The 26,883-nt window shown below is 44.6% G+C and overlaps 1 protein-coding gene across 3 annotated transcripts in view; it reads right to left on the reverse strand.

Annotated features, from left to right (window-relative positions):
• Window positions 1-26,883, reverse strand: part of RUNDC3B (RUN domain containing 3B) — a 209,372-nt gene that overhangs the window by 71,933 nt on the left and 110,556 nt on the right. For all 3 annotated transcript variants that reach the window (XM_083189371.1, XM_083189373.1, XM_083189372.1), the window contains exons 5-8: window positions 26,432-26,521; window positions 22,773-22,853; window positions 20,769-20,937; window positions 3,780-3,937 (exon numbers count right to left, since the gene is read on the reverse strand). In XM_083189371.1, coding sequence (XP_083045497.1) covers window positions 3,780-3,937; window positions 20,769-20,937; window positions 22,773-22,853; window positions 26,432-26,521 — 498 coding nt within the window. The remainder of the gene's footprint in view (window positions 1-3,779; window positions 3,938-20,768; window positions 20,938-22,772; window positions 22,854-26,431; window positions 26,522-26,883) is intronic.

Raw genomic sequence — 26,883 nt, forward strand, 5'->3', positions numbered from 1 at the left:
CACAGATATACTGATCAGCACAAAAGGGGTGCAGCAGACACAAAATATAGCACTCTCTATCACTCTCTATCACTCTCTGTCACTATCTGTCACTATCTCTCATGATCTGTGACTCTATGACACTGCAGCAGCAGGACACAGGAAGTCACAAGATCCAGAAAGCATCCAGCTGCTGGCAGCACGCTACCAGCGGTGATCAGCAGTGATCAGGTAAGTATCAGGCAAGGTTCAGGTATGTATATCACGACAGAGTGGCCGGTGACCGCTCTGCACGCTATTCCAGACCGGAATGGCGTCTGCAGCGCAGTCACCGTTAGTTTAAATGACGCGCCTTGGCTGTGATTGGTCCGTCGGTCCGACGGACCAATCACAGCCTTGGGGGCAGGTGGGATGAGGTGGGGTGAGGTGTGGTCATCACCGGTGACCCCCTCATGCCCCCTCACACCCGGCGGTGATTGACACCTGTGTTACCGAGCGTCTGATTCGCCGGTAACACAGGAAAACGCTGCGACTGGCTGTTCACATTGAACAGCCAATCACAGCGATCGCCGACGGGGGGGAGGCATCGCCACCCCCCCTGGGCATGCAGGGACATGTCTGCTGTCAGGGACAGCAGACATGTTTAAACTGTCACCGCGTCTATAGACGCGGGGACAGTTTAAAGTCATGACGTATATATACGTCATGTGTCGGGAAGTACATCCCGGCCATGACGTATATATACGTCAAATGTCGGGAAGGGGTTAAAGACATGCGGTGTGAAAGGGGTTTTAGCTGGCAGACCCGTTTTTAAAAACGTTTTCAAATACTTGGTCAAAGCCAGTTTTGCCGTCTGAAAGTGTTTTAGCCTGAAAACAGTTATTTTTCGGGCGATATCAACAGGCTTTACAAGGATTTACCATAATAAAACACGTCGAGTCTCATTTTTAGCATCCCAAAATTAATCGGGGCTTCAGTTACTACATTTTCTCATCCATTTTCATATGCCCTTTGTAAAATAATATACTTAAGCAAATTGATTCATAAAATATTAAAATGAGGTCGGGAATGGATTCTAACACATCATTGTGGTGCTATCCAAACAGAACACAAATAATGAAATCATTTAAACTGACTAAAATGCATTTTACACAGGGATGTTTCTCTGATGTAACATATACAATCAACTCAGGAACTAAACCAATTACACCCTGCGATCTTTTGGACCTTTTGGGGGGAAATGGTTGATTATTGTCAATCCTATCACCACTATGGTTTCCATAAGAAAATTGTTGATGATGACAGTTACAAAGTGCAACCTGGTAAATAAAGGAGCCACAGATTTCCCTAACACTATCGCAAATGCACAGGCTTGGCGACACAACCTACCACACGGTTACCACTACCACCACTGCTTCTAATAATCAATGACAGTTGCTGTACAATTTAGCAGGATCGGCGGCACAGACTACCCGGCAGTTAGCTAATATATCTGATATAGAGTGACAATAGCAATCCAATAGCTTCCTCAAATACTTGGCTATCTTGCACATATTGAACAGACTAAAAAAAAAACACTTTATTTGTAAATGGAGTATAATGCTTAGCTGCGGAAATGTTTTACAGAATAACTGCTGATGTGCTGCAATTTCAAATAAAAAAGGAAAACTTACACAGAACAACCACCAGTTTGGCCAAGAGGAACGATAGGAAAGGCAGGACATGCGGGTACAGGCTTCAACTTAGAAAATTGATCACCAGTATGAACCTACTGCCAATACATTTTACCAGATGATTACCCAACCCCATGGATGATGTCACCAAAGTCTCTGATGATTGGATCACAAGTTTATTATACCTTGGACCATCCCAGAACTCCCACACGTAAAGTTACATTTTCAAATAATTGTGTAATGACTACATAAAATATGGCATCTCGGTTATTAAAAGCTATGATACGAGTCGAAAAATCTCAACATTGTTGTCTGATTGATTCATTTCTCTGAAACCTAGTGATTTCCAAACCTGTGTATAGACTTCAGTTATATTAATAAGATTTTAGAAGCTCCTAGCGATCGCTGAAAAATTAGTTTTAAATCAAAACAGATCACATATGGTTTGTCTTTGATCTATAATGCCTAAACTGCCCCCCACTACTGTGCTTGATGCCAGCTTCAATCGGTGGCTCGCAGACAATAGGCCTAGCTTAACTGAAGCCGAGTTAACTGTATTTCCTCGCCAGCGGATGTCCTCAGAGCTATGCATTCTACTGAACAGCACCAACCTCCCTCCATGAGTGGAATTACCATGTTACTAACAACCCTTCCATTGCATAACAAAATGCATTGTTTATAAATGCCCTCTATAACTTGTAATTAACACAACACCGTTACTGCATCTTAAAAGATCAGTTGTTCAAGAATGTTTAAATCACAATGACCTTCAAGTCCTCAGTTGAGAGAGGAGGGTTCCCTCTCTATTGGCCTTTGCTTGCACACGTGCATCCCGATGGCACCACATACTTATGATAACTTTATGGTCTGACATTAGGGAAAGATTGTACATCAGTATCGATCTAAGGGAGAAGTCTTGCAAAGACCAGATCTGGGAACATTTAAATCCTCTTTAACATCTACCAATGTGTTAATGACAATGTTGTAACACTGATCAGGTGAGTTTATAGGTTAGCACGCACACTATACACAAATTTATACACAGACCCAATACGCATGAGAAAATACACCTGACACATGATCATAAAATGCACAGAAAAATACATACATGTAACAATGGTCAACATCAGTTAGATTCAGGACTGTACCCCTTTAACATTTGCATAATTAGTGCTGGCACAGTGATTATTTCCTGTCATATTTTGAAATCAAAATCAGAATACCTTTGAACATATTGAATCTTTTTTTTTTTTGGTGTCATGACCCATATTGAAAAGTACAGTCTTCATATAAAAGTACATTTCCCATATTCCATCTGCAATTAACGCCTGTACTGTGGCAAACATAAATAATAGCTCAGTATTACTCTAATTTTTATAAACCCAACGAGACTCTCTCCAAACCTCCACAACAGCGAGTGTTACATTTTAATGAGCAAACACCCGGACACACACAAACTGAACTCTGAGTGAGACACACTAATTATATCTTCTATCTAAAACACCATGCCTAATTATTATTATTGAGAGGCTCTTTCAGAGAAGATAAAGTCAGCATGAGCTTTGATCATAAAAATATTGCTGTGTATTCTCACCAAAGGAAATTTAAAAAGCACCCAGAGCCTGTACAGAACTGAGACAGGCAATTTTGCAGTCTGCAACAATATCCGTGACAAGCAAGACAACAGAAGGTGCAAGATTCCATCCAACTCAGCTTTCTCCAGGCCTGAGCATGCTCAGGGCAAGTGGTCTGAGACCCAGCCCCATGTCAGAACATAGGCAGCTAACACAAATGACCACCCCTGCGGACATAGGTTACCAACCCTTGAGAGGTTACTGCTTTTGTCTCCAGTATCTCAGCTGTTTCCCAAAGAAGAGGCAGCCTCGTTTTGGATCCAAGATGGCCGATGTGAAACTGCTCTGCTCGGAATACAATAGCTTCACATTGGCCATCTTAGATTCAGAAAGAGGCTGTCTTCCTCCCAGGGAGCTCGCTGAGATCCAGGATTTAGACACTACATATTGGTTGGGCTGTATGAAGCATGGTGGGGCATACCAGTGCACTCCTATGCCGCCTGTGTGGATAGGGGTGTTCGGTGCATTTTAGGAATACTTTTCTCATACTTACAGCTGGTCCTGAAGCTCTACAATGATATATTCCAGCTGCTCTTTCTCCAGCTTGTGGTTCAGTTCTATGTCTTTAATCCTCTGAGTTAATAACTTGTGTTGGGAGGCGGAGTCAGAAAGCTGGACTTCCCGCAGGCGGACCAACTCTTCAAGGTAACCCTGAAACAGGAACAGTGCAGGGTCAACCTCTGCAACCCAAATCTGAAATTCCATTACAAAGCAGATTTACATCCTCACCCACCAAATATCCAGCTGAACATATCGCTTGTATGACAATGACAAATGGAGGTATGATGCCTGTTTCGCAAAAGCTGTGTTTGACATGCAGTTTGTGCACTGTACATATATATGCTTTTAACTGTTGAGTTACACACCAATTAACCCACTAGTATGTGATATGTTTATATGACGCTTGCATCCCTAGAGGAAACACAGCAAACACTCTGAAAATATACAAACTCCACACAGAGGTTCCCCTCACCATGGCCCAAGTGCTCTGAGCCAGCACTGCTAACCACTTCACCACCTAAGTGTATGAACAAACCATAAAATGCCTTGGTATTGAGAACCAGTGTCACTGGATGGCCCACCAAGCACACAACACACCAGCGTTGGAAAAAAACATTTCATCAGCAATATCACTAAACAAAATGCGTCTATGCTCCCAAGTCAGACCTTCGATGAGACACAAACAGTCATCTGTAGTGGACGTACTGCTGCTCATCTTGAACATCTGTACTGCTATTTCTAAAGGCAGAACACCAACCCAAACCTTTTTCCATGGCATGGCGTTATCAGTAACTAATGTTCCCTTTAGATGCAGAAATCTGATCACACTACGCACCTCAATATTTGACCATGCGGGTCATCTTACACCTCATGTTGATGGTCTACCTGCCCTGGCAGGAAGTTACAAAGAAAATGAGAACATTATACATGTGAGAGGTCTTGTTATCCTACTTATAGGGCCTACACACCTAGCGATCTAGGGGCATTTTCGAAGCAATCTCACTAGATCCCTTAAAAAATGCTACGTGTAGGGGCATATCGATAGTGATGCGCATCGTTGTCGCCAAGCAATTAATATCCAGCATGGTGGATATTAATCTCGTAATCGTCGGGAAGGGCCAGTGTTCTCACCGGAGGACACTGGCCCTGACAGATCGCTCGGCACACAGCGCTGACACATCACTGTGTGCTGAGTGATCTAGCATCGCTCACAATGCTCAGCAACTCGCTATGTGTGTAGGCCCCTTTACTGAACCACCCTCATACAATGGGCCTGATTCAAATCCATTCGGTACTGCGTGCATTCGCACGCAGTACCGATGTTGCGCGTCTGCGCATGCGCAGGCGGGTATCGCGTATGGTGTGTGCACCCACGCCGACCTTTCAGGTCGCCAGGTGCACACCGATGCCGGCGTGGGGGGGCGGAGATGGGCGGGGGCGCCGGGCTGCCTCATTACCATATGCTGGGCGTTCTCATGGTAATGAGGCAGTGACGCGGGTGTGGGGGGGCGGGTAGCTGACATAACCGGATGTCAGCTGCCCGCCTATATCCACGCCAGCGTGCACGCAAATGTAAGTAACTGAAAAGTCACTTATATATGCGTGCACGCTAAACATCATTCGATGGTAGGTGACCGTCGAAAGATGTGGGAGGTTACCCGAGCCATGCGAATGGATGTTTATACAAAACATCCATTCGCAGCTGTTCGGGCGAAGCCGCACTTTGAGGGGGCGGTCGTTCGCCGGATTGGGTTTGGTGGACTCGCAAGCAGGGGCGTAACTATAGCACCGCAGCCCCCGCGACTGCGGGGGGGCGCTGTGCATGTGCGGGCGCCGGGGGCTGCAGTGCTATAGTTACACCATGCCGCCATCCCCCACAGTCTTACCTGTCAGTCTTCAGTACGCGCTCGTCTCGGCTCCCTTCTTCTGCTATGAGGACCACAACAAAATGTCCGCCCCCATGTAGCAGATAGTTCTCTGAAACTGTCTGCTGCATGGGGGCAGACATTTTGTGGTGGTCCTCATAGCAGAAGAAGGGAGCCGGGACCAGCGCGTACTGAGCGTAGCCAGGTAAGACTGGGGGGATTGCATGGGCGTCGAGGCGGGGGTTGGTGCGGCGGGGCGGGCGAGGGTTGGTGCGGCGGGGCGGGCAGGGGTTGGTGCGGCGGGGTGCGTGGGTGGGTGGTGCGGCGGGGTGCGTGGGTGGGCGCCCTCCCTTTAACGGCGGGGGGCGCCCAAAAGCTAGTTACGCCACTGCTCGCAAGGCTGACTAATCAACCTGAATAAACCCCAATGTATAAAAGGGTGAGACGCAAACTCAGGCCCAACTGCCTGCTAACATAAAAAGCAAGTTTAATTCAAAATATACTTCTCCTAGTGAAGGCAGCACTTCAAGATTCAGCCTATTAGTATTCCAGGAACATACAGTATACCAACACTAGTGTGTTCTTCAGCTCGGAGCCTTATTCTAGTGAAAGGTTATAACTACATTCTCCCAAATAGCCCTGCGGAGAGCTGGTTTTGTCTGTAGACGGTCAAGCATTTGGAAAGTGTTAGTATGTACTGACACTACAGTCCCTATAACTATCAGTGAATTACCAATCTGGGGGGGGGGGGGATTGCCTTCAGTTCGGGATGATATACATCTTTTTTTTCCTAACACTCTGCTTCCTAAAAAGGGCCTGATTCAGACCGGTTCTCTAGGCAGGCATATACTAGCTGCCTAGCGAGCAGGTAAACGCCGACCCGCCGAACAAATCCCCCGCAGAAGCATACGAGTAAATGCGTTCACACACACATCCACTCGCATGTGGCCGCACTGGAGAAAAATCATTCGATGGTCCCTCACCATCGAATTACGTTTTGCCCCTTTGCAGATAAAAGTCAGTCTAAACTGACTCTTTTCCTGGCCGGCGATGGTCGAATTCGGGGCGGGCGCTGACGTGATTTCACGCCAGACCCCCGCCCCAATCAGGCTTCGTCATACCTGCGTCTGCAGGGGTACACTCTGATTGTAAAATGCATTATCTCCGGCACTGTTCCGCTGTAGAAGGGATTAGTAGCCGTATCTCGGGGGGAATACAACACAGTCATGTGTATCTGAGTGTCTGTAACGGTAAGAACGAGTCTATAACCACAAGGAAAAGGACGCTTGTTTAATCCAATCTGTAACCAGTCATCTTCTGGGATATAAGACGCTGAGAGAACTATACTGTAAATACAGGGAGCATAATAACAGTCTTTATAAAGACAGATCTGCTGTATTATGGTCCGGTTCTTTGGAAAGGTCCTGCTGCTCTGAATGTAGAGATGCGACGACGGGATAAGAAGTGCAGCCCACGTAACTATGGTTCTTACAGCGCTCTGTGATTATTACTGTACGAGATAGAGGCGCATTCAGAGGCTGCAGCCGAGGCAGAATCCTATTACTCCGACCCCATTGCCGCTTATCGCACACCGCAGAGACTCTCGTTTTATTTACAATTTCAAAAGAAATATTAAGCTTCAGCCAAACGGGGAAAAAAACAGAGGTGAAGAAGATTTGGACATGAAAGAATTACAGGCTGAGCAGTAAGGATATATATTAAGGACATGTTCTTGCATTGCAGTCACACACATGTCGGGGGAAAATAAGGGATAGGTTATACCGGATCAGTAATACAGAGAACAAGTGTGACTGGCAGGAGGACAATACAGTATATTATATATATCATCTATATACAGTATACACATATATACATACACACACACACATAGTGCTGGGCAACAATTAAATTCTTAATTGCGATTAATCGCATAATTTTTCTGCGATTAATTTCACTGTTAAGCACACAAGTGCTGCATACCTACAATCTCTTTGCCAGAGGTTCCATGCTCGTTGCCCAAATGCTCTTGCTCAGGAAGAGTTAAATCATTTTATTGCGGGAGGATCGGCGCCACAGAGGTACAGAGTCTCTGACAGCATTAAAGATGGCCGCCGCCGCTGCAAAGGAGACAGCTGATATAGGTGCCTGGAGTACTTCTAGCGTGTCTTCCCTGTGGTGGCGGCCATCTATGGAGGGATGCAGGGCCACTGTAATGCTGTCAGAGACTCTGCACCTCCATGGGGCGCTGCGAACCCCTCCTCGTTAAAGTTCCAAATGACAGGCACCCTCCTACAGCAAATATCATCCACCGCGGTGCCCCAGGCCAAAAATCATGTATACAGACTCCATAGACAGACAACCACGGGCTTTTCAGCAAAAAACAACTCAGATGAAGTCGACTTCACTTACTAAATGAAGACAGGAGGCGGCACTCTCCAATTCAGCAGTGTATTGATAAGTAAATAAAAGCAGGGTCAGGAAATTGTCAACGTTTTTGAGGCTGAAGCCCCTTCCTCAGGACGGCTGACACACAAATCACATGTGCAAGGGCAAACAAACACTTGCACATTTGATTTGTATGTAAGCCTAGTCCCACTGCGCTCAGTTACTCTACAACACCCCCCTCATGGGCCTTACAATCAGCATGGTTGTGGCTAGAACCACTTCCGTCTTTTGACTTTCCAATCAGCTACTGGGTCCAAGTATACATGGAGAAGAAATAATGGTGTGGTGAGCAAAATGAGACACTGTGCCAAAGCAGGGCGAGCAAAACGGGTACAATCCACTTGCAACAAAATAAAATCACCCACCCTCTATGGAAACTATAGATGAAATATACACTGTTGTGAGGGCATCTACAACTTCCGCCCTCACACAACATCACATCCTTGTCAAAGAATAGAAGTGGTTCTAGACACAACCCAAATCGGCACGACCTAAGGGGAGTGACGCCAGAACCAAACGTCCATAGCCACAGACAGACGACCGGAGCAGAGGTGATGTTTCCAGTAACAACAATAATACAGTCACCATGTCGACTGCAAATACTGATCATCTATGGCATGGGTCTTCATACTGTGGCCCTCCAGATGTTGTGAAACTACATGTTCCAACATGCATTGCCACATTTTTTCCTAGAAGAGCATGCCAAAACTGTCAGGGCATGCTGGGACATGTAGTTCCACAACATCTGGAGGGGCACAGTTTGAAGACTCATGATCTATGGCTGGGGTAGCCAACCCTAGTCCTCGAGAGCTACCAACAGTGCATGTTTTGCAGGTCTCCTCACAGAATCACAAGTGAGCTAATTAGCTCCATCTGTGTATCTTTTAAAATGTGTCAGTGATTAATGAGTGCAGCAGCAAGGTTGTCTGGAAAATGTGAACTGTTGGTAGCTCTCGAGGGCTAGGGTTGGCTACCACTGATCTATGGCATAATCCAGTGATATATTGAATATTGGAGACCATAATCGAATAGTGATCGTAGCGACCATATATATATCACAATATTAAATAACAACATAATATAGTATAAAAAAATTATATATAGAAAGAGAAACTGTAGCACTGTATCAAACCAACAACAAAATACACAAAAATAATACACAAAGAGAACCCTATATAAACCTATAATTAGCACCACAGTCTATGCGCCAATCACAACAATGGGAAAATTTTAAACCGTCAGGATTCCTCGCATTAAGTTTGTATATCCAATAACACAATCGTGCGTGAGTAGTTGTTTATGTCGATCTCCTCCGCGTCATAGTGGTGGTATGTACTCTATAGGCATACATTTACAGTCACTGATAGTATGACCACAAATTGCAAAGTGTCTCGCCACTAGAGGCAAATCTATGTCCATTAGGGCTTTTGTAACAGAGGATCTCTGAATGGCGTCTTTCAACACTGGACCAAATAGACAACATAACGTGTGTCACAATTCATCCAATGTTTAAGTGGATATCGTATACCTGAAATTGGGTGTTCGAAGCTGCCAAATGTAAGAAGATGTTTCCAGTTGGCACAACCAGTGCATCTGTAGGAACCAGTTATTTTAGTTAACCAGTTTTTCACTTGGTTTGGCTATTGGGCTGATATCCGTACCCATGTTCCTTTGTTTGATATTCTGGCTACATCTGTAACAGAACAGTGCTTTAGCCCTGCAGACTCCACCCAAAATCGGATTGGTCTGTATAATGTGCCAGTGTCATAGAATAGACTCACGGATCTCTCTCCATGCTATTGCATATTTGAGATCCAAACATAGGGCCTTATTCAGATCTGAGCTCAGTACAAATTTGTGCGGAAAATGGGCAAAACCATGTGCACTGCAGGTGGGGCAAATGTAACATGTATAGAGAGAGTTAGATTTGTGTGAGTTATTTTGTTTCTGTGCAGGGTAAATACTGGCTGCATTATTATTTCTACACTGCAATGTAGATTTTAGTTTCAGCACACACCACCCAAATTTAGCTCTCTTTGCACAGGTTACATCTGCCCCACCTGCAGTGCACATGGTTTTGCCCATTTTCCGCACAAATTTGTACTGAGCTCAGATCTGAATAAAGATGGCCATACACACGCAGATTTATCTGCAGCTTTGTCTGGTTGGAACAAAAACATGGTTATGGATGAGAGACAATGACAGTTGACCATTTGCTTGGAAATGCTGGAAAGCTGCCAAACTGTCACTCATCCATATCCATGTTTTTGTTCCAACCAGCCAGATCTGAAGATAAATCTTACTAGTGTATGGGCACCTTTAGGTCCATAGCGTCAAACTATCCTGTCCCATAATATCAAAGACTCATTTTCCCGATGTAATGCGAACAGCTGGTACTAATTGGGGAAAAGGTAGCTCTTTCTTTAATGGTTGATGATGGAAACTCGTGGCAAGCAGTAATGTGTTCAGGTAATCTAACTGAACCAGGAATCTCATTGGAAAAAAATAAAAAAAAATTTTTTACACTTTTTTCTTCATTTTAATATTTAACTGACTTATATAATTCTGACAAATAACTAATAGTTTGTGCTCTATGGATGACAAAACCTTTTCATCTTTTGTATAATACAAATTGCCTCTAATAAGGTCCCAGCCACTTCTCTGGTTTCCATTATGACATCACAGGACATTTCATCATGAGGCTGTGACTGATTGTGATGTCATAGGCTGCATCAGGATCATCAGGAACCATTTGAAAGGTAGTTGTCAGTGGAATCAGACCTGTATTGAAGATGCTGTGTATACAGATATTCGTTTTGCTAATATTAGTGATTACTGAGGGCAATGGAGCCCCAATTCGGGCAGCTGAAGATCGCTTGGCCCAAGATGATGGAACTAACATCTATTATGAGGAGAATAATCCAACTTCAGACTATAAAGAAGAAACTCCTCCAAAAGAAGCAGCTAAAGAAAGTGACCTGAGCGATGAGCTGAAACAAAATCTGAATCTGGAGAACACCTATTATTTGATGATCACCGGCATAACAGTTGTCATTTTCGGTCTAGCGTTCGCTGCAATAGCACTGGGCATCATTTGTTACAGACGATATTGCCATAAGACTGCTGCTGATGAAGCTTCACAGGACCTTGATAGTGAAGCTGGACTCCCTGAAGAACTTGAACCTGCAGATAACTAACCTGGCAGGAGAGATGTGCCAGTCACAGGAATGCTCTCACCTTTCCTTGGCACTGGATCGTCGTCTGAATTAAAGCAACAGCTCTGGCTTGGGAACCAAAAAGAGACCCAAATACAGGCTTAGGAACCTGAGACAAAGAGACCCACATACAGGCTTGGGAACCTAAGACAAAGAGACCCACATACAGGCTTGGGAACCAAAAAGAGACCCAAATACAGGCTTAGGAACCTGAGACAAAGAGACCCACATACAGGCTTGGGAACCTGAGACAAAGAGACCCACATACAGGCTTGGGAACCTAAGACAAAGAGACCCACATACAGGCTTGGGAACCTGAGACAAAGAGACCCACATACAGGCTTGGGAACCTGAGACAAAGAGACCCACATACAGGCTTGGGCACCTGAGACAAAGAGACCCACATACAGGCTTGGGAACCTGAGACAAAGAGACCCACATACAGGCTTGGGAACAGAAGACAAAAAGACCCACATACAGGCTTGGGAACCTGAGACAAAGAGACCCACATACAGGCTTGGGAACCTAAGACAAAGAGACCCACATACAGGCTTAGGAACCTGAGACAAAGAGACCCACATACAGGCTTGGGAACCTGAGACAAAGAGACCCACATACAGGCTTGGGAACAGAAGACAAAAAGACCCACATACAGGCTTGGGAACCTGAGACAAAGAGACCCACATACAGGCTTGGGAACCTAAGACAAAGAGACCCACATACAGGCTTGGGAACCTGAGACAAAGAGACCCACATACAGGCTTGGGAACCTGAGACAAAGAGACCCACATACAGGCTTGGGAACCTGAGACAAAGAGACCCACATACAGGCTTGGGAACCTGAGACAAAGAGACCCACATACAGGCTTGGGAACCTGAGACAAAGAGACCCACATACAGGCTTGGGAACCTGAGACAAAGAGACCCACATACAGGCTTGGGCACCTGAGACAAAGAGATCCACATACAGGCTTGGGAACCTGAGACAAAGAGACCCACATACAGGCTTGGGAACCTGAGACAAAGAGACCCACATACAGGCTTGGGAACCTGAGACAAAGAGACCCACATACAGGCTTGGGAACCTGAGACAAAAGAAACCCATCCTATCCCCCTCCCCCTCCCCCTCCCCCCCCCCCCCCACCCGTGGCTGTTATTGCATGGCTATCGGGCGTGGCCCCTTGGCGATGGGGTTACCAGTTCTTTCAGAATTGGTAGTGGCACAGCCACCATGGACCAACGCAATATTCATTTTGTTGTTAAGTTAGAACCATGTAAATGCGTTGTCAGTTCTGCTGTGTGGCTGTACTGACAACTTTCAGATTAATTTGAAAAACATATATTATTCTATATAAAGAATACCAAAAGTTGTGCAAAGATTAGGGCCATTTCTGGAGTCCAGTAAAAAAAAAAGGATTGCATTTCCTGCACAAACACATGTACAGTATATAACAGTATTCCTGCTGTGTCAGATCTACAGCAGACAGCAACAGGTTAATGAGGGGGGAGGTATCAAGCCTTCTCTATACAAGGCAGATTTATTAAACAGTGATACTCTTGGTATCACTAGTTCCAAATGATAAATGGTGCTCCAGCAAATCAGCCTCCTAACTGTCAAGTGTTTGAAAAATGACAGAAGCTGATTGATTGGAGGACCATTTGTCATTCATAACGAGTGATAACATGAATAACACTCTTTGATACATCTGGCCGAATGGGAGAAGGGAACAAGTGAAATTGCTCATAGCAACCATTACATTTGTTTGCTAACATCTACTTTATCAAGTGCATTCTATAAAATGATAGGTAGCAGATAGGTTGCTATGGGAAACCTCATCACTTTTAAAAGCTTGATACATCTCCTGCAGTGTTTTTTTTTTAGACAAACGCCTTCCTCGAGACTCCGAATCTTTAGGTAGTGCATGTGACATCTGTTCTTCCCCACCACTACAGCACAATAGGATCTGACCAGGGTGGAAAATTGCTTCTACCAACTGGATCTGCTCCTAAAACAATAATGTCTTAAAATCTAAAGCTAATTGAGGGTCTTGAAGAAAAATACAGATCAGAAAAATAAAGTTAAAAAAAAAAAATATATGTACAAATTACTAACCAATATAACATATGTTAAAAATAAACAGATATTTTATAAAAACAATAATAGCAACAGTTATTTTTAGTTAGAATCCTCGCTGTCCTGTGACAGCGGGGATTCCACCCAGAACGTTGAATAGGGCGAGCAGCCGGCTGACGGTTTAAACAGCGAGGATCGTTGGTTTTCTGCGATACTCGCTGTTTAACCCCCATGCCAGCCACACGCCGCGGCATTGAATACAGAACTTAAACTGCAGCTTATTGGGAGGTGAGTCCATTCTATATTAGTACCTGAGAGAAATAATGGGCCTAATTCAGACCTGTTTGCTAGGCTGCATAAACTCGCAGCCTAGCGAATAGGTCACAACCGTCTACCGCCCTGCAAAACATATGCCCCCACCCTGTTAGCACGCAAGAACACCCCCCCCCCCCCCTCGTATGTGGTTGAAGGGGAGAGAAGTCATTAGATGGTTGCTGAACATCAAGTGATTTTTCTCCCCATCGGAAGTAATTCAAAACTTTTATATTCGCCTCTGATCGATGAATGCGGGGTGGGCGCTCTCTCTCTCTCTATCACTCTCCAAAGCTTAGCATTTCTGCCCTGATTGGCACCTGGAGGTCGCTCAAAGGGACTAATTCAAAGAGTACGCGCAACGACAGCTAATATCGGTGCCTGGAGTACTTCTAGCGTGTCTTCCCTGTGGTGGCGGCCATCTATGGAGGGATGCAGGGCCACTGTAATGCTGTCAGAGAATCTGCACCTCCATGGGGCGACACGTACCCCTCCTCGTTAACGTTCCAAATGACAGGCACCCTCCTACAGCAAATATCATCCACCGCGGTGCTCCAGGCCAAAAATCATGTATCCAGACTCCATAGGCATACACCCACGGGCTTTGCAGCAAAAAACAACTCAGATGAAGTCGACTTCACTTACTAAATGAAGACAGGAGGCGGCACTCTCCAATTCAGCAGTGTATTGATAAGTAAATAAAAGCAGGGTCAGGAAATTGTCAACGTTTTTGAGGCTGAAGCCCCTTCCTCAGGACGGCTGACTCACAAATCACATGTGCAAGGGCAAACAAACACTTGCACATTTGATTTGTATGTAAGCCTAGTCCCACTGCGCTCGGTTACTCTACAACACACCCCTCATGGGCCTTACCATCAGCATGGTTGTGGCTAGAACCACTTCCGTCTTTTGTCTTTCCAATCAGCTACTGGGTCCAAGTATACATGGGGAAGAAATAATGGTGTGGTGAGCTAAATGAGACACTGTGCCAAAGCATGGCGAGCAAAACGGGTACAATCCACTTGCAATAAAATTAAATCACCCACCCTCTATGGAAACTATAGATGAAATATACACCGTTGTGAGGGCATCTACAACTTCCGCCCTCACACAACATCACATCCTTGTCAAAGAATAGAAGTGGTTCTAGACACAACCCAAATCGGCATGACCTAAGGGGAGTGACGCCAGAACCAAACGTCCATAGCCACAGACAGACGACCGGAGCAGAGGTGATGTTTCCAGTAACAACAATAATACAGTCACCATGTCGACTGCAAATACTGATCATCTATGGCATGGGTCTTCATACTGTGGCCCTCCAGATGTTGTGAAACTACATGTTCCAACATGCATTGCCACATTTTTTCCTATAAGAGCATGCCAAAACTGTCAGGGCATGCTGGGACATGTAGTTCCACAACATCTGGAGGGCCACAGGTTGAAGACTCATGATCTATGGCTGGGGTAGCTAACCCTAGTCCTCGAGAGCTACCAACAGTGCATGTTTTGCAGGTCTCCTCACAGAATCACAAGTGAGCTAATTAGCTCCATCTGTGTATCTTTTAAAATGTGTCAGTGATTAATGAGTGCAGCTGTGCAGCAGCTAGGTTGTCTGGAAAATGTGAACTGTTGGTAGCTCTCGAGGGCTAGGGTTGGCTACCACTGATCTATGGCATGATCCAGTGATTTATTGAATATTGGAGACCATAATCGAATAGTGATCGTAGCGAATATATATATCACAATATTAAAGAACAACATAATATAGTATAAAAAAATAATATATAGAAAGAGAAACTGTAGCACTGTATCAAACCAACATCAAAATACACAAAAATAATACACAAAGAGAACCCTATATAAACCTATAATTAGCACCACAGTCTATGCGCCAATCATAACAATGGGAAAGATTTAAACCGTCAGGATTCCTCGCATTAAGTTTGAATATCCAATAACACAATCGCGCGTGAGTAGTTGTTTACGTCGATCTCCTCCGCGTCTTTCAACACTGGACCAAATAGACAACATAACGTGTGTCACAATTCATCCAATGTTTAAGTGGATATCGTATACCTGAAATTGGGTGTTCGAAGCTGCCAAATGTAAGAAGATGTTTCCAGTTGGCACAACCAGTGCATCTGTAGGAACCAGTTATTTTAGTTAACCAATTTTTCACCTGGTTTGGCTATTGGGCTGATATCCGTACCCATGTTCCTTTGTTTGATATTCTGGCTACATCTGTAACAGAACAGTGCTTTAGCCTTGCAGACTCCACCCAAAATCGGATTGGTCTGTATAATGTGCCAGTGTCATAGAATAGACTCACGGATCTCTCTCCATGCTATTGCATATTTGAGATCCAAACATAGGGCCTTATTCAGATCTGAGCTCAGTACAAATTTGTGCGGAAAATGGGCAAAACCATGTTCACTGCAGGTGGGGCAAATGTAACATGTATAGAGAGAGTTAGATTTGTGTGAGTTATTTTGTTTCTGTGCAGGGTAAATACTGGCTGCATTATTATTTCTACACTGCAATGTAGATTTTAGTTTCAGCACACACCACCCAAATTTAGCTCTCTTTGCATAGGTCACATCTGCCCCACCTGCAGTGCACATGGTTTTGCCCATTTTCCGCACAAATTTGTACTGAGCTCAGATCTGAATAAAGATGGCCATACACACGCAGATTTATCTGCAGCTCTGTCTGGTTGGAACAAAAACATGGTTATGGATGAGAGACAATGACAGTTGACCATTTGCTTGGAAATGCTGGAAAGCTGCCAAACTGTCACTCATCCATATCCATGTTTTTGTTCCAACCAGCCAGATCTGAAGATAAATCTTACTAGTGTATGGGCACCTTTAGGTCCATAGCGTCAAACTATCCTGTCCCATAATATCAAAGACTCATTTTCCCGATGTAATGCGAACAGCTGGTACTAATTGGGGAAAAGGTAGCCCTTTCTTTAATGGTTGATGATGGAAACTCGTGGCAAGCAGTAATGTGTTCAGGTAATCTAACTGAACCAGGAATCTCATTGGAGAAAAATTAAAAAAAAAAGTTTACACTTTTTTCTTCATTTTAATATTTAACTGCCTTATATAATTCTGACAAATAATTAATAGTTTGTGCTCTATGGATGACAAAACCTTTTCATCTTTTGTATAATACAAATTGCCTCTAATAAGGTCCCAGCCACTTCTCTGGTTTCCATTATGACATCACAGGACATTTCATCATGAGGCTGAGACTGATTGTGATGTCATAGGCTGCATCAGGATCATCAGGAACCATTTGAAAGGAAGTTGTCAGTGGAATCAGACCTGTATTGAAGATGCTGTGTTTACAGATATTCGTTTTGCTAATATTAGTGATTACTGAGGGCAATGGAGCCCCAATTCGGGCAGCTGAAGATCGCTTGGCCCAAGATGATGGAACTAACATCTATTATGAGGAGAATAATCCAACTTCAGACTATAAAGAAGAAACTCCTCCAAAAGAAGCAGCTAAAGAAAGTGACCTGAGCGATGAGCTGAAACAAAATCTGAATCTGAAGAACACCTATTATTTGATGATCACCCGCATAACAGTTGTCTATTTCAGTATAGCGTTCGCTGCAATAGCACTGGGCATCATTTGTTACAGACGATATTGCCATAAGACTGCTGCTGATGAAGCTTCACAGGACCTTGATAGTGAAGCTGGACTCCCTGAAGAACTTGAACCTGCAGATAACTAACCTGGCAGGAGAGATGTGCCAGTCACAGGAATGCTCTCACCTTTCCTTGGCACTGGATCGTCGTCTGAATTAAAGCAACAGCTCTGGCTTGGGAACCAAAAAGAGACCCACATACAGGCTTAGGAACCTGAGACAAAGAGACCCACATACAGGCTTGGGAACCTGAGACAAAGAGACCCACAAACAGGCTTGGGAACCTAAGACAAAGAGACCCACATACAGGCTTGGGAACCTGAGACAAAGAAACCCACATACAGGCTTGGGAACCTGAGACAAAGAGACCCAAATACAGGCTTAGGAACCTGAGACAAAGAGACCCACATACAGGCTTGGGAACCTGAGACAAAGAGACCCACATACAGGCTTGGGAACCTGAGACAAAGAGACCCACATACAGGCTTGGGAACCTGAGACAAAGAGACCCACATACAGGCTTGGGAACCGAAGACAAAGAGACCAACATACAGGCTTGGGAACCTGAGACAAAGAGACCCACATACAGGCTTGGGAACCTGAGACAAAGAGACCTACATACAGGCTTGGGAACCTGAGACAAAAGAACCCCACATAAAGGCTTGGGAACCTGAGACAAAGAGACCCACATACAGGCTTGGGAACCTGAGACAAAGAGACCCACATACAGGCTTGGGAACCTGAGACAAAGAGACCCACATACAGGCTTGGGAACCTGAGACAAAGAGACCCACATACAGGCTTGGGAACCTGAGACTAAAGAAACCCATCCCATCCCACTCCCCCTCCCCCCCCCCCACCCCCACCCGTGGCTGTTATTGCATGGCTATCGGGCGTGGCCCCTTGGCGATGGGGTTACCAGTTCTTTCAGAATTGGTAGTGGCACAGCCACCATGGACCAACGCAATATTCATTTTGTTGTTAAGTTAGAACCATGTAAATGCGTTGTCCGTTCTGCTGTGTGACTGTACTGACAACTTTCAGATTAATTTGCAAAACATATATTATTCTATATAAAGAATACCAAAAGTTGTGCAAAGATTAGGGCCATTTCTAGAACATTTGGAGTCCAGTAAAAAAAAAAAGGATTGCATTTCCTGCACAAACACATGTACAGTATATAACAGTATTCCTGCTGTGTCAGATCTACAGCAGACAGCAACAGGTTAATGAGGGGGGGGGGGGGGGGTATCAAGCCTTCTCTATACAAGGCAGATTTATTAAACAGTGATACTCTCTTGGTATCACTAGTTCCAAATGATAAATGGTGCTCCAGCAAATCAGCTCCTAACTGTCAAGTGTTTGAAAAATGACAGAAGCTGATTGATTGGAGGACCATTTATGATTCATAACGAGTGATAACAAGAATAACACTCTTTGATACATCTGGCCGAATGGGAGAAGGGAACAAGTGAAATTGCTCATAGCAACCATTAAATTTTTTTGCTAACATCTACTTTATCAAGTGCATTCTATAAAATGATAGGTAGCAGATAGGTTGCTATGGGAAACCTCATCACTTTTAAAAGCTTGATACATCTCCCGCAGTGTTTTTTTTTAGACAAACGCCTTCCTCGAGACTCCTCGTCTTTAGGTGGTGCATGTGACATCTGTTCTTCCCCACCACTACAGCACAATAGGATCTGACCAGGGTGGAAAATTGCTTCTACCAACTGGATCTGCTCCTAAAACTATAATGTCTTGCTAATTGAGGGTCTTGAAGAAAAATACAGATCAGAGAAATAAAGTTTAAAAAAAAAAAGAAACTGCACTAACTTTGAGAAATATTTTTACACACAATTTCTCCCGAGAGCAAAATATATGTACAAATTACTAACCAATATAACATATGTTAAAAATAAACAGATATTTTATAAAAACAATAATAGCAACAGTTGTTTTTAGTTGGAATCCTCGCCGTCCTGTGACAGCAGGGATTCCCCCCAGAACGTTGAATAGGGCGAGCAGCCGGCTGGCGGTTTAAACAGCGAGGATCGCTGGTTTTCTGCGATACTCGCTGTTTAACCGCCATGCCAGCCGCACGCCGCAGCATTGAATACAGAACTTAAACTGCAGCTTATTGGGAGGTGAGTCCATTCTATATTAGTACCTGAGAGAAATAAAGGGCCTAATTCAGACCTGTTTGCTAGGCTGCATAAACTCGCAGCCTAGCAAATAGGTCAGAACCGCCTAAAGCCCTGCAAAACATATGCCCCCCCCCCCACCCTGTTAGCATGCAAGAACACCCCACCCCCCCTATGTGGTTGAAGGGGAGAGAAGTCATTAGATGGTTGCTGAACATCAAGTGATTTTTCTCCCCATCGGAAGTAATTCAAAACTTTTATATTCGCCTCTGATCGATGAATGCGGGGTGGGCGCTCTCTCTCTCTATCACTCTCCAAAGCTTAGCATTTCTGCCCTGATTGGCACCTGGAGGTCGCTCAAAGGGCCTAATTCAAAGAGTACACGCAACAACGTTGAAGAATGCAGTGTAGTGCTTTCTTGCCACTGCATATTCATCTGCGCATGTTCTGCCATGGTTTACCAACTTCTGTCACAGAGATGATATATTTACAAACGGAGTCACAGGTTGACAGCGTTTGGGGACGTTAAATGGGGTGGCTGAGAAAATGTGTGTCGGGACCGTTATCCGGGAAGGTCTACGTGTTGCAATGTGAATTACTCCACAACACGAGAGATCCAGGCGTCTTAGGTGAGACAATCATTCCAGACTGCACAGACTAGCTCAAAGATCCACAGTGCGGCCATGTTGTCTCTTTATTACACGAGTGGTGGATGTGAAACCCTGGCAGTGGGCTTCTATATACACAAGATGGGCTGATCAGCATGTTTTTGCACTTTCATTGCAAACATGATTGCAGCAGCCCAAGAAAATGCGTGCACCTCTGGAGCAGCCTCATAAACCTACAGGCGCCAACATGCCTTAATGCAGTATTCTTTGTTCATTCAGACAATTCATGCAAGCAATGCACGGGCCAAGAAACCTGAAAATGAACACGATCATATAAAAATGCTGAAGAAGTCATGTGAGCCGCTGTGACATCACTGACTGTGTAACTTCAGAAAAAAGTTACTGAAATCATGTGAGCTGCAGTGACATCACTGGCTTTACTCAGTCCAGCAATCTACCAACGCTGCGTGTGTGCGATTGGCCACACTGGGTGTCACCGACCCCGGTTTCCTCCTCCTTTTTAACATGACATTTTGCTGTGAAACGGTAAAAGAACATCATGTATAAAATAGAAAGCCCTCAGTTATGTAATGAATATGACCGCACTTAGTAGAACACAGCCTTTGGTCTGCTCATCTGCAGATAAGAGGACGGTACCTTTTGCTCCAGGGCTAGCCGGTACTTCTGCTCCACTCTCTTGCACTTGTTATACCAGCTGTTCTCGTCCATGATGAAAGGGGGACCAATGTTTTCTGGGGTACTGCTCTCACTGCCGCTGCTACCCAGTGTGCGCAGCTCTTCCTCATCGCTACTGATGCTGTCCGAGCTGAGCAAGATCACACAAATTACAGATAAAGAGATGTTGTTAATACAAGTGTTTGTAATGTATCTATTTATCCATCACAATTATGTATCTCCCTCAGTACTTTATAAGGAGAGTTTTCCCATTCACATGAGTTGCTGAACCTGCAGAGCTTACAATCTATATTTCCTACCACATGTACTGTATATACAGAGTTAATTATTTGTCAGAATTAAAACAATCTACCTTTAAGTTTTTGAATTATAGCAGAAGAACCATACAAACATGGGCAGAACAAACAAACTCCAAACAGTTAGGCCGGTATCCAATCCCGGCCACTATTTCCAACAGGAGAAATAGCGGGCATCGCCTATACAATGCTGCCGTTTCCAACAGCATTGAAGGCAGATTTTGTCAAAACCGATCAGACTTTAAAACAAGTCGGATCTGTTTTGATGAAAACGGCCGCGGATTGTCAAATTCAAGGCTGTTTTTCGACAGTCCGTGACCGTTTTCCCCGACACGGCCACTTCCCAACACTCAACAGCCGGAATATTGAATTCTGACTGTCGAGTTAGTCGAAATGAATGAAAACAGCCCGGGATTCCGACTGCCGGGACGTTCCGACAGTCGGAGTCTCAGATTGAATACATTAGAGCAGGCATGCCCAAACTGTGGCCCTCCAGCTGTTGTGAAACTACACATCCCAGCATGCCTTGCTCTAGTTTTAGCATTCCCTAATAGCAAAACTGTGGCAAGGCATGCTGGGACTTGTAGTTTTACAACAGCTGGAGGGCCATAGTTTGAACATGCCTGCTTTACAGTCTTGGGGCGGCATTTAATTCTGGCCGTGATTTCCGATAGGTGGAAATAGTGGACGTTTCCGACACTATTGATGGCTGATTTGTCGGAAACAGCTGCTGATTGTTGAATACACAGCCCTTATTGCTGACACGCCCACTTTCCGACAATCGATAGCTGGAACATTAAATTCAGACTGTCGAGTTACAGTGGAGCTGACCGAAAACGGACAGGGATCTGAATGTTGGGCCGTTCCGACAGTTGGAATCCCGGATTGAAACTCCCCTCTTGATTGACACATACCCAAATGGAAAGTGATAAATGACCAATCAGTGCATAACTGACATTTTTAAACCCACCCTGTAACATGACAGTTAGGAACCGATTGGCACTTTATCTCTCTTCATTTTATCACTTTTCAAGCTTAGTACATCTAGCCCTCAAATAAAGTTACTTATCCAATCACAAACAAACTCTCTCGAACCTAGTACACAAGGCCATTACGGAGCCTAGCATAAGAAGTCTTTAGAAATGACTGAACTGTATGTAATGGAGAAGTGATAATAAAAGCTTTGAGGCGGGATGCACTAAACCAAAAATGCTGTAAAAACCCTATTAGCGGGGGTTTTACCGCATTTAGGAATGTACTAAAACCCGATCGCCGGGTTACCGCGACATAGAAGTCTATGGGCTTTTTACCGCAACCCGAGGCTGCCCCGCATGGAACCCCCGCAGTCCCCCCCCACACCTGTGTCCAGGCAGCACAGTGCTGTGACCTCCTCCTCCCTAGCTCTCTACATCCCCTTCTGGGTGCAGGTAGAAGGAGGCGGAGCCCACCCCGCAGCAGCGGCAGCTGGGTAAGGGAGGGAGGGGGAGCCGCTGGGGACCCGCTCACCCTCCGCCTGCTGCTTCACTAAGGGTAGCTCTTCTTGCAAGAGCTGCCGTTTGTGATATAAATCACATATGTTAGAACATATGTGACTAGTATCACTGCTATAGCCGGCGAAGTGGGGCGGCAGATATTAGTGCATCCCCCCATGTAGTAGCATTATGCTCACCTTTGTGTAAACTTCAGATAAGGCGTATAGTCTATGACAGCAGGGAAGCTTCCATCTAGGCCCTCTCCTTTCAGGCAGAAACTGCACAGGAAATGTAACCAGAGTTAGTACTGAAGCAATGCATACATCCGGCCTGCACACAGATAACCCCTATATCCACTATGAGTTTACTATGATACGTCTTCTGAGGAAACCGCCAAAACCAAATGACGGAGAAACGCGTCAAGACCCCCTGCTAATTGCTTTAATATTGGAAATCGCCATCGGGTACGGAATACAAACAATATAGCTGCATCATCTGTGTTCATGTTCAGGTTCCGGCATAATACTTGCTAAACAACAATGGAGTCTGCCTGAAAGTGCCGCTGCGGTGGAGCAGGAGATTGCTGGTAACATTGGTCCTAAGACTGTATTAACGAGTGCCCACCCCCGGCTGAGTGCGAGCGGACTACTCGCAGACACAGTTGAAAGTTAGCTGGTCTCACGCTGCGGTCTGATCATCTTTACAGCAACCCACTGCCAGCGTGTACCACCCCCCCCCCCCCCCCCCCCCCGTGGCTTATGTCAGCAGCCTTTTAAAAGTGATCTACACCATCATAAAGGATTACCACCAATCTCTAACCAATTACATACGAGACTGTGTCTGTGAACCACAGAAGTAACTGTGCATGTTTAAAGTTACAGCATAAACAAAGACGCCAGTTATAACAGTATCATACCAGATTGGAGTATAAATATCACTAATGGTTTATTTCATGGAAACAGCTACACCTGAGTGACTAAGTAACTATATGGACCATCCAACTGTTAATAACATAAACCATTTGGTTGATATTTAGAGACCTGGCTCTGAAGTGCAGCGCATTTGTGATATATGCAAAAATACTATTACCCTATATGGCTTTTTCCTATGTTTTTTATATGTGATATGTATCCATGAATTGGATTTTTTATGTGATCTATTAATAAATTATTTTTGATAATTGAAAACTCAATAGGTATCATATGTGCGCTCTCTTGAACAATATATTATTGTTATATTACTTATCATTTTAAGTGATTAATCCCGACACGAATGAAGGCAAGGTTTGTGTATAGCAGTACGGCTATTATTTTGACTATGATTCCAAATGTAATAGGATCAAGATGCCAGAGGTGCTGAAGTTTATGAGATAATGGCCACATTTTTAAGGCAGCAATCATTTACAAGGAAATACAAACCTGGTTTTGCCTTGTAAATGACTGCCGCTTTAAATATTGTGCTCATTCTCGAACAAACTCCTGCACCATTGGCTTCTTGCACCCTATTACATTAACCCCCAACAGGACTATGGAACTCAGGTAAAGAGCACTGGAAAACGCTTAAAATAAATCTTTTTTAGTCCCTGTGTTACAGATTTAAAAAGACAGCTATAAAACTCAGAAAATACAAAAATACCACCAGTAACCCCCATATCTTTAGATTTGACTTTGCTATATACAGTTATGAGCATTGGTATAATTTGTGGCTCCACTGTGGTCAAATTGCCCAATATTGCAGATGTGTATTTTAGGCTTTCTGGTCCTTTGAGAGATGTGATAATATGTCATATTAATGAAGCAGTCAGCTGATACTGGGGCTTCACCTAAAAGAGGACATTTTACTCTGTGCGTTTTGCTCTTTTGTTTTGCGGACAATAAAGTTGTCAGAGAAGCCAGCCCAAGAGCGAGCATAGCGCAGTCTTTTTATTCCTTTTTTTGTTTCAGGGGCACTGCTAGATAGAGTCCTGTATGTAAACTCCAACTGGGCACTCTCCTACCTAGCTGGCAGCACTGCAGACACTGGGGTCATTAAGGGACAATACAGCTGTCCCTGAGTCTACAGCGCATGTGAAAATGGCTAGCGGGACTACGGAGTGCAAGTACTGAAAAAAAACGGAGCGAACCATTATAAATATGCCAGTGTTTAGTTTAGTACAGCTAGCACAGTATAAAGTAAACTCCAAGCTCAGTGTCCACTATACATGCCACAGCACTAGAAGAAGCCTGCGCAGAACATGGCAGAGCAAATAAAGGTGCACAAATGCGCTCTACAATGCAAACAGGGTTCTGGCGCATGGGATAAGGGAGAATGCTTTCCACTCTGACAAAGGGCCACATGTATGGAGTTTAAAAAAGTGATAAAGTGGAGAGTGATAAACCACCAGCCAATCAGCTCCTACCTGTCATTTTTCAAACCCAGCCAGTAAGATGGCAGGTACGAGCTGATTGGATGGGTATTTATTACTCTCCATTTTATCGCTGTTTAACGCTTGATACATCTGACCCTTAAACTGGACATTAGAGGGTTTGGTATTGATATCCTGTTAAAAGGGATCCCAGCCGGCGAAATGCTGACCGCTGCATAGCAAAGATCCCAGATATTAGTATTTTCACCCTAACCTTGACCCACCTCTCCCACAGCATGACCCTAGCCATGCCCATCAGCCTAATCCTAACACCCCCCCCCCAACACCCTAACATCCCCCCCCCCAACACCCTAACCCCCATCCCATCCCAACTCCGGCACTTCCTTGATGTATTGGGATTCTAGATCCCACTGTCTATCTCCTGCCTGCAAATATTTTGACCACATCCCATATAAAGGAGTGACTAATGTCAGCTGTTATCTGCGATGCCTGATAGTGCTAGAACATCAATAATACCCCTTTTACACCGCAGCTATAACATGGTAGTTTGCTGATTTTTAACTGTTTCAAAACGGTTATACAGTAGCTGCAGTGTGAAAGCGCCAGTTTTAAATTACTGATTCAAGAGAACCAGTAATTCAAAACGGTATAAAAGAAGGATCCTGCACGGTTCAGACCTGTTATTTTTGAAGTGTGAACGGGTCTGAACCGGTATTTTGGACCCCACACCAGCCGACCCCCCTCCCCTAGTTCCTGGCCAGCGGGGTCTCCCCCACCCCTCCCCTGGTACCTGCCCAGTGGAGTCTTCCCCCACCTCCTCCCCTGGTACCTGGCCAGCGCAGTCCATGCATTGCTGGGGAGGCAGCTGGGTCCCTCTGGTGAATGGGCAGTGTGCAGCTGGGTCTCTGGGCAGATGGGAAGTCTGCGGCGGGGTCCCTGCGGCGAAAGGGAACTGGGGGGGTGGATGGATGGGATGGTTGGCTGCCTCCATGGGGTGGAGGTTAATAGAAGGTGCTAGGCTGATTCCATGCATGAAGTCACTGCCCACAACCACAACTGCTTATGGGTAAAAACAGGTTCAATGTGAAAGGAGCAAAAAATGTAAGCGGCAATAACAGTCACTGTAAAGCGCGCAAGGCTCCACAATGAATGTCCCTGCCACTGTTATTTATGTTATTCTAACTCGCACAAAGGCGCCAGATAACAAAAGCCTCTTTGTAAATAAACCCCATGGAGAATATTTAGGCATGTTACATTAATAAAACAGTGTGTCTAATGGTTCAAAGTGTATTACAGTCTATAAACATTAAAAAAAAAAGATATTTTCAACAGATGAGTAAATTTTTGTGGAGTTGTCTGGAGACTTTATATGGAGTGAACTGGAACCGTCTTCTCTTGATAAATATAAATTAATTCTTAGCTTCACTCACCCAAGGGGGGACTACGTACAGAAGATGCGTAAACAATGGGAGTTCCAAGTGGTTCAAATACCTGAAATCAATGGCGTTGAGACCGAGCAGCATACCGGCAAGCATGTTTGCTTCTTCCCCCAAGACTATCGCTCCGTCATCATAAAACCTCCTGCGGGGCAGAAAATAACTTTCAGTTCAGCAGACATAACGTCAAAACAGTACCAGGTCTTCTATATTTTAAGAATATAACCACAAGAGTGAACACCAACTGCACAACTGATTGGATTTTAAAGCAATATCGTTGTGGGAACATGCAATGTGATTAATGCTTTCTCTCAACATCCTGCGTAGAGGGAACTCATTTCCATAGAACGGCACTTGAAGCAAAAACTAAATCTGAATGTAATCTAGTAGAAATGACAGTGCAGATTCGATGACCCAGCTGGCTATATTAAAGAGCTGTGTACTCCTGCAATTGGATTCTGTGCAGGTTACTTAAAGTGGTCTGGCGCACTGCAAAATATCACATGG

Source organism: Crinia signifera, chromosome 5, assembly GCF_055691185.1.
Source record: "Crinia signifera chromosome 5, ASM5569118v1, whole genome shotgun sequence".
Lineage (NCBI taxonomy): Eukaryota > Metazoa > Chordata > Amphibia > Anura > Myobatrachidae > Crinia > Crinia signifera.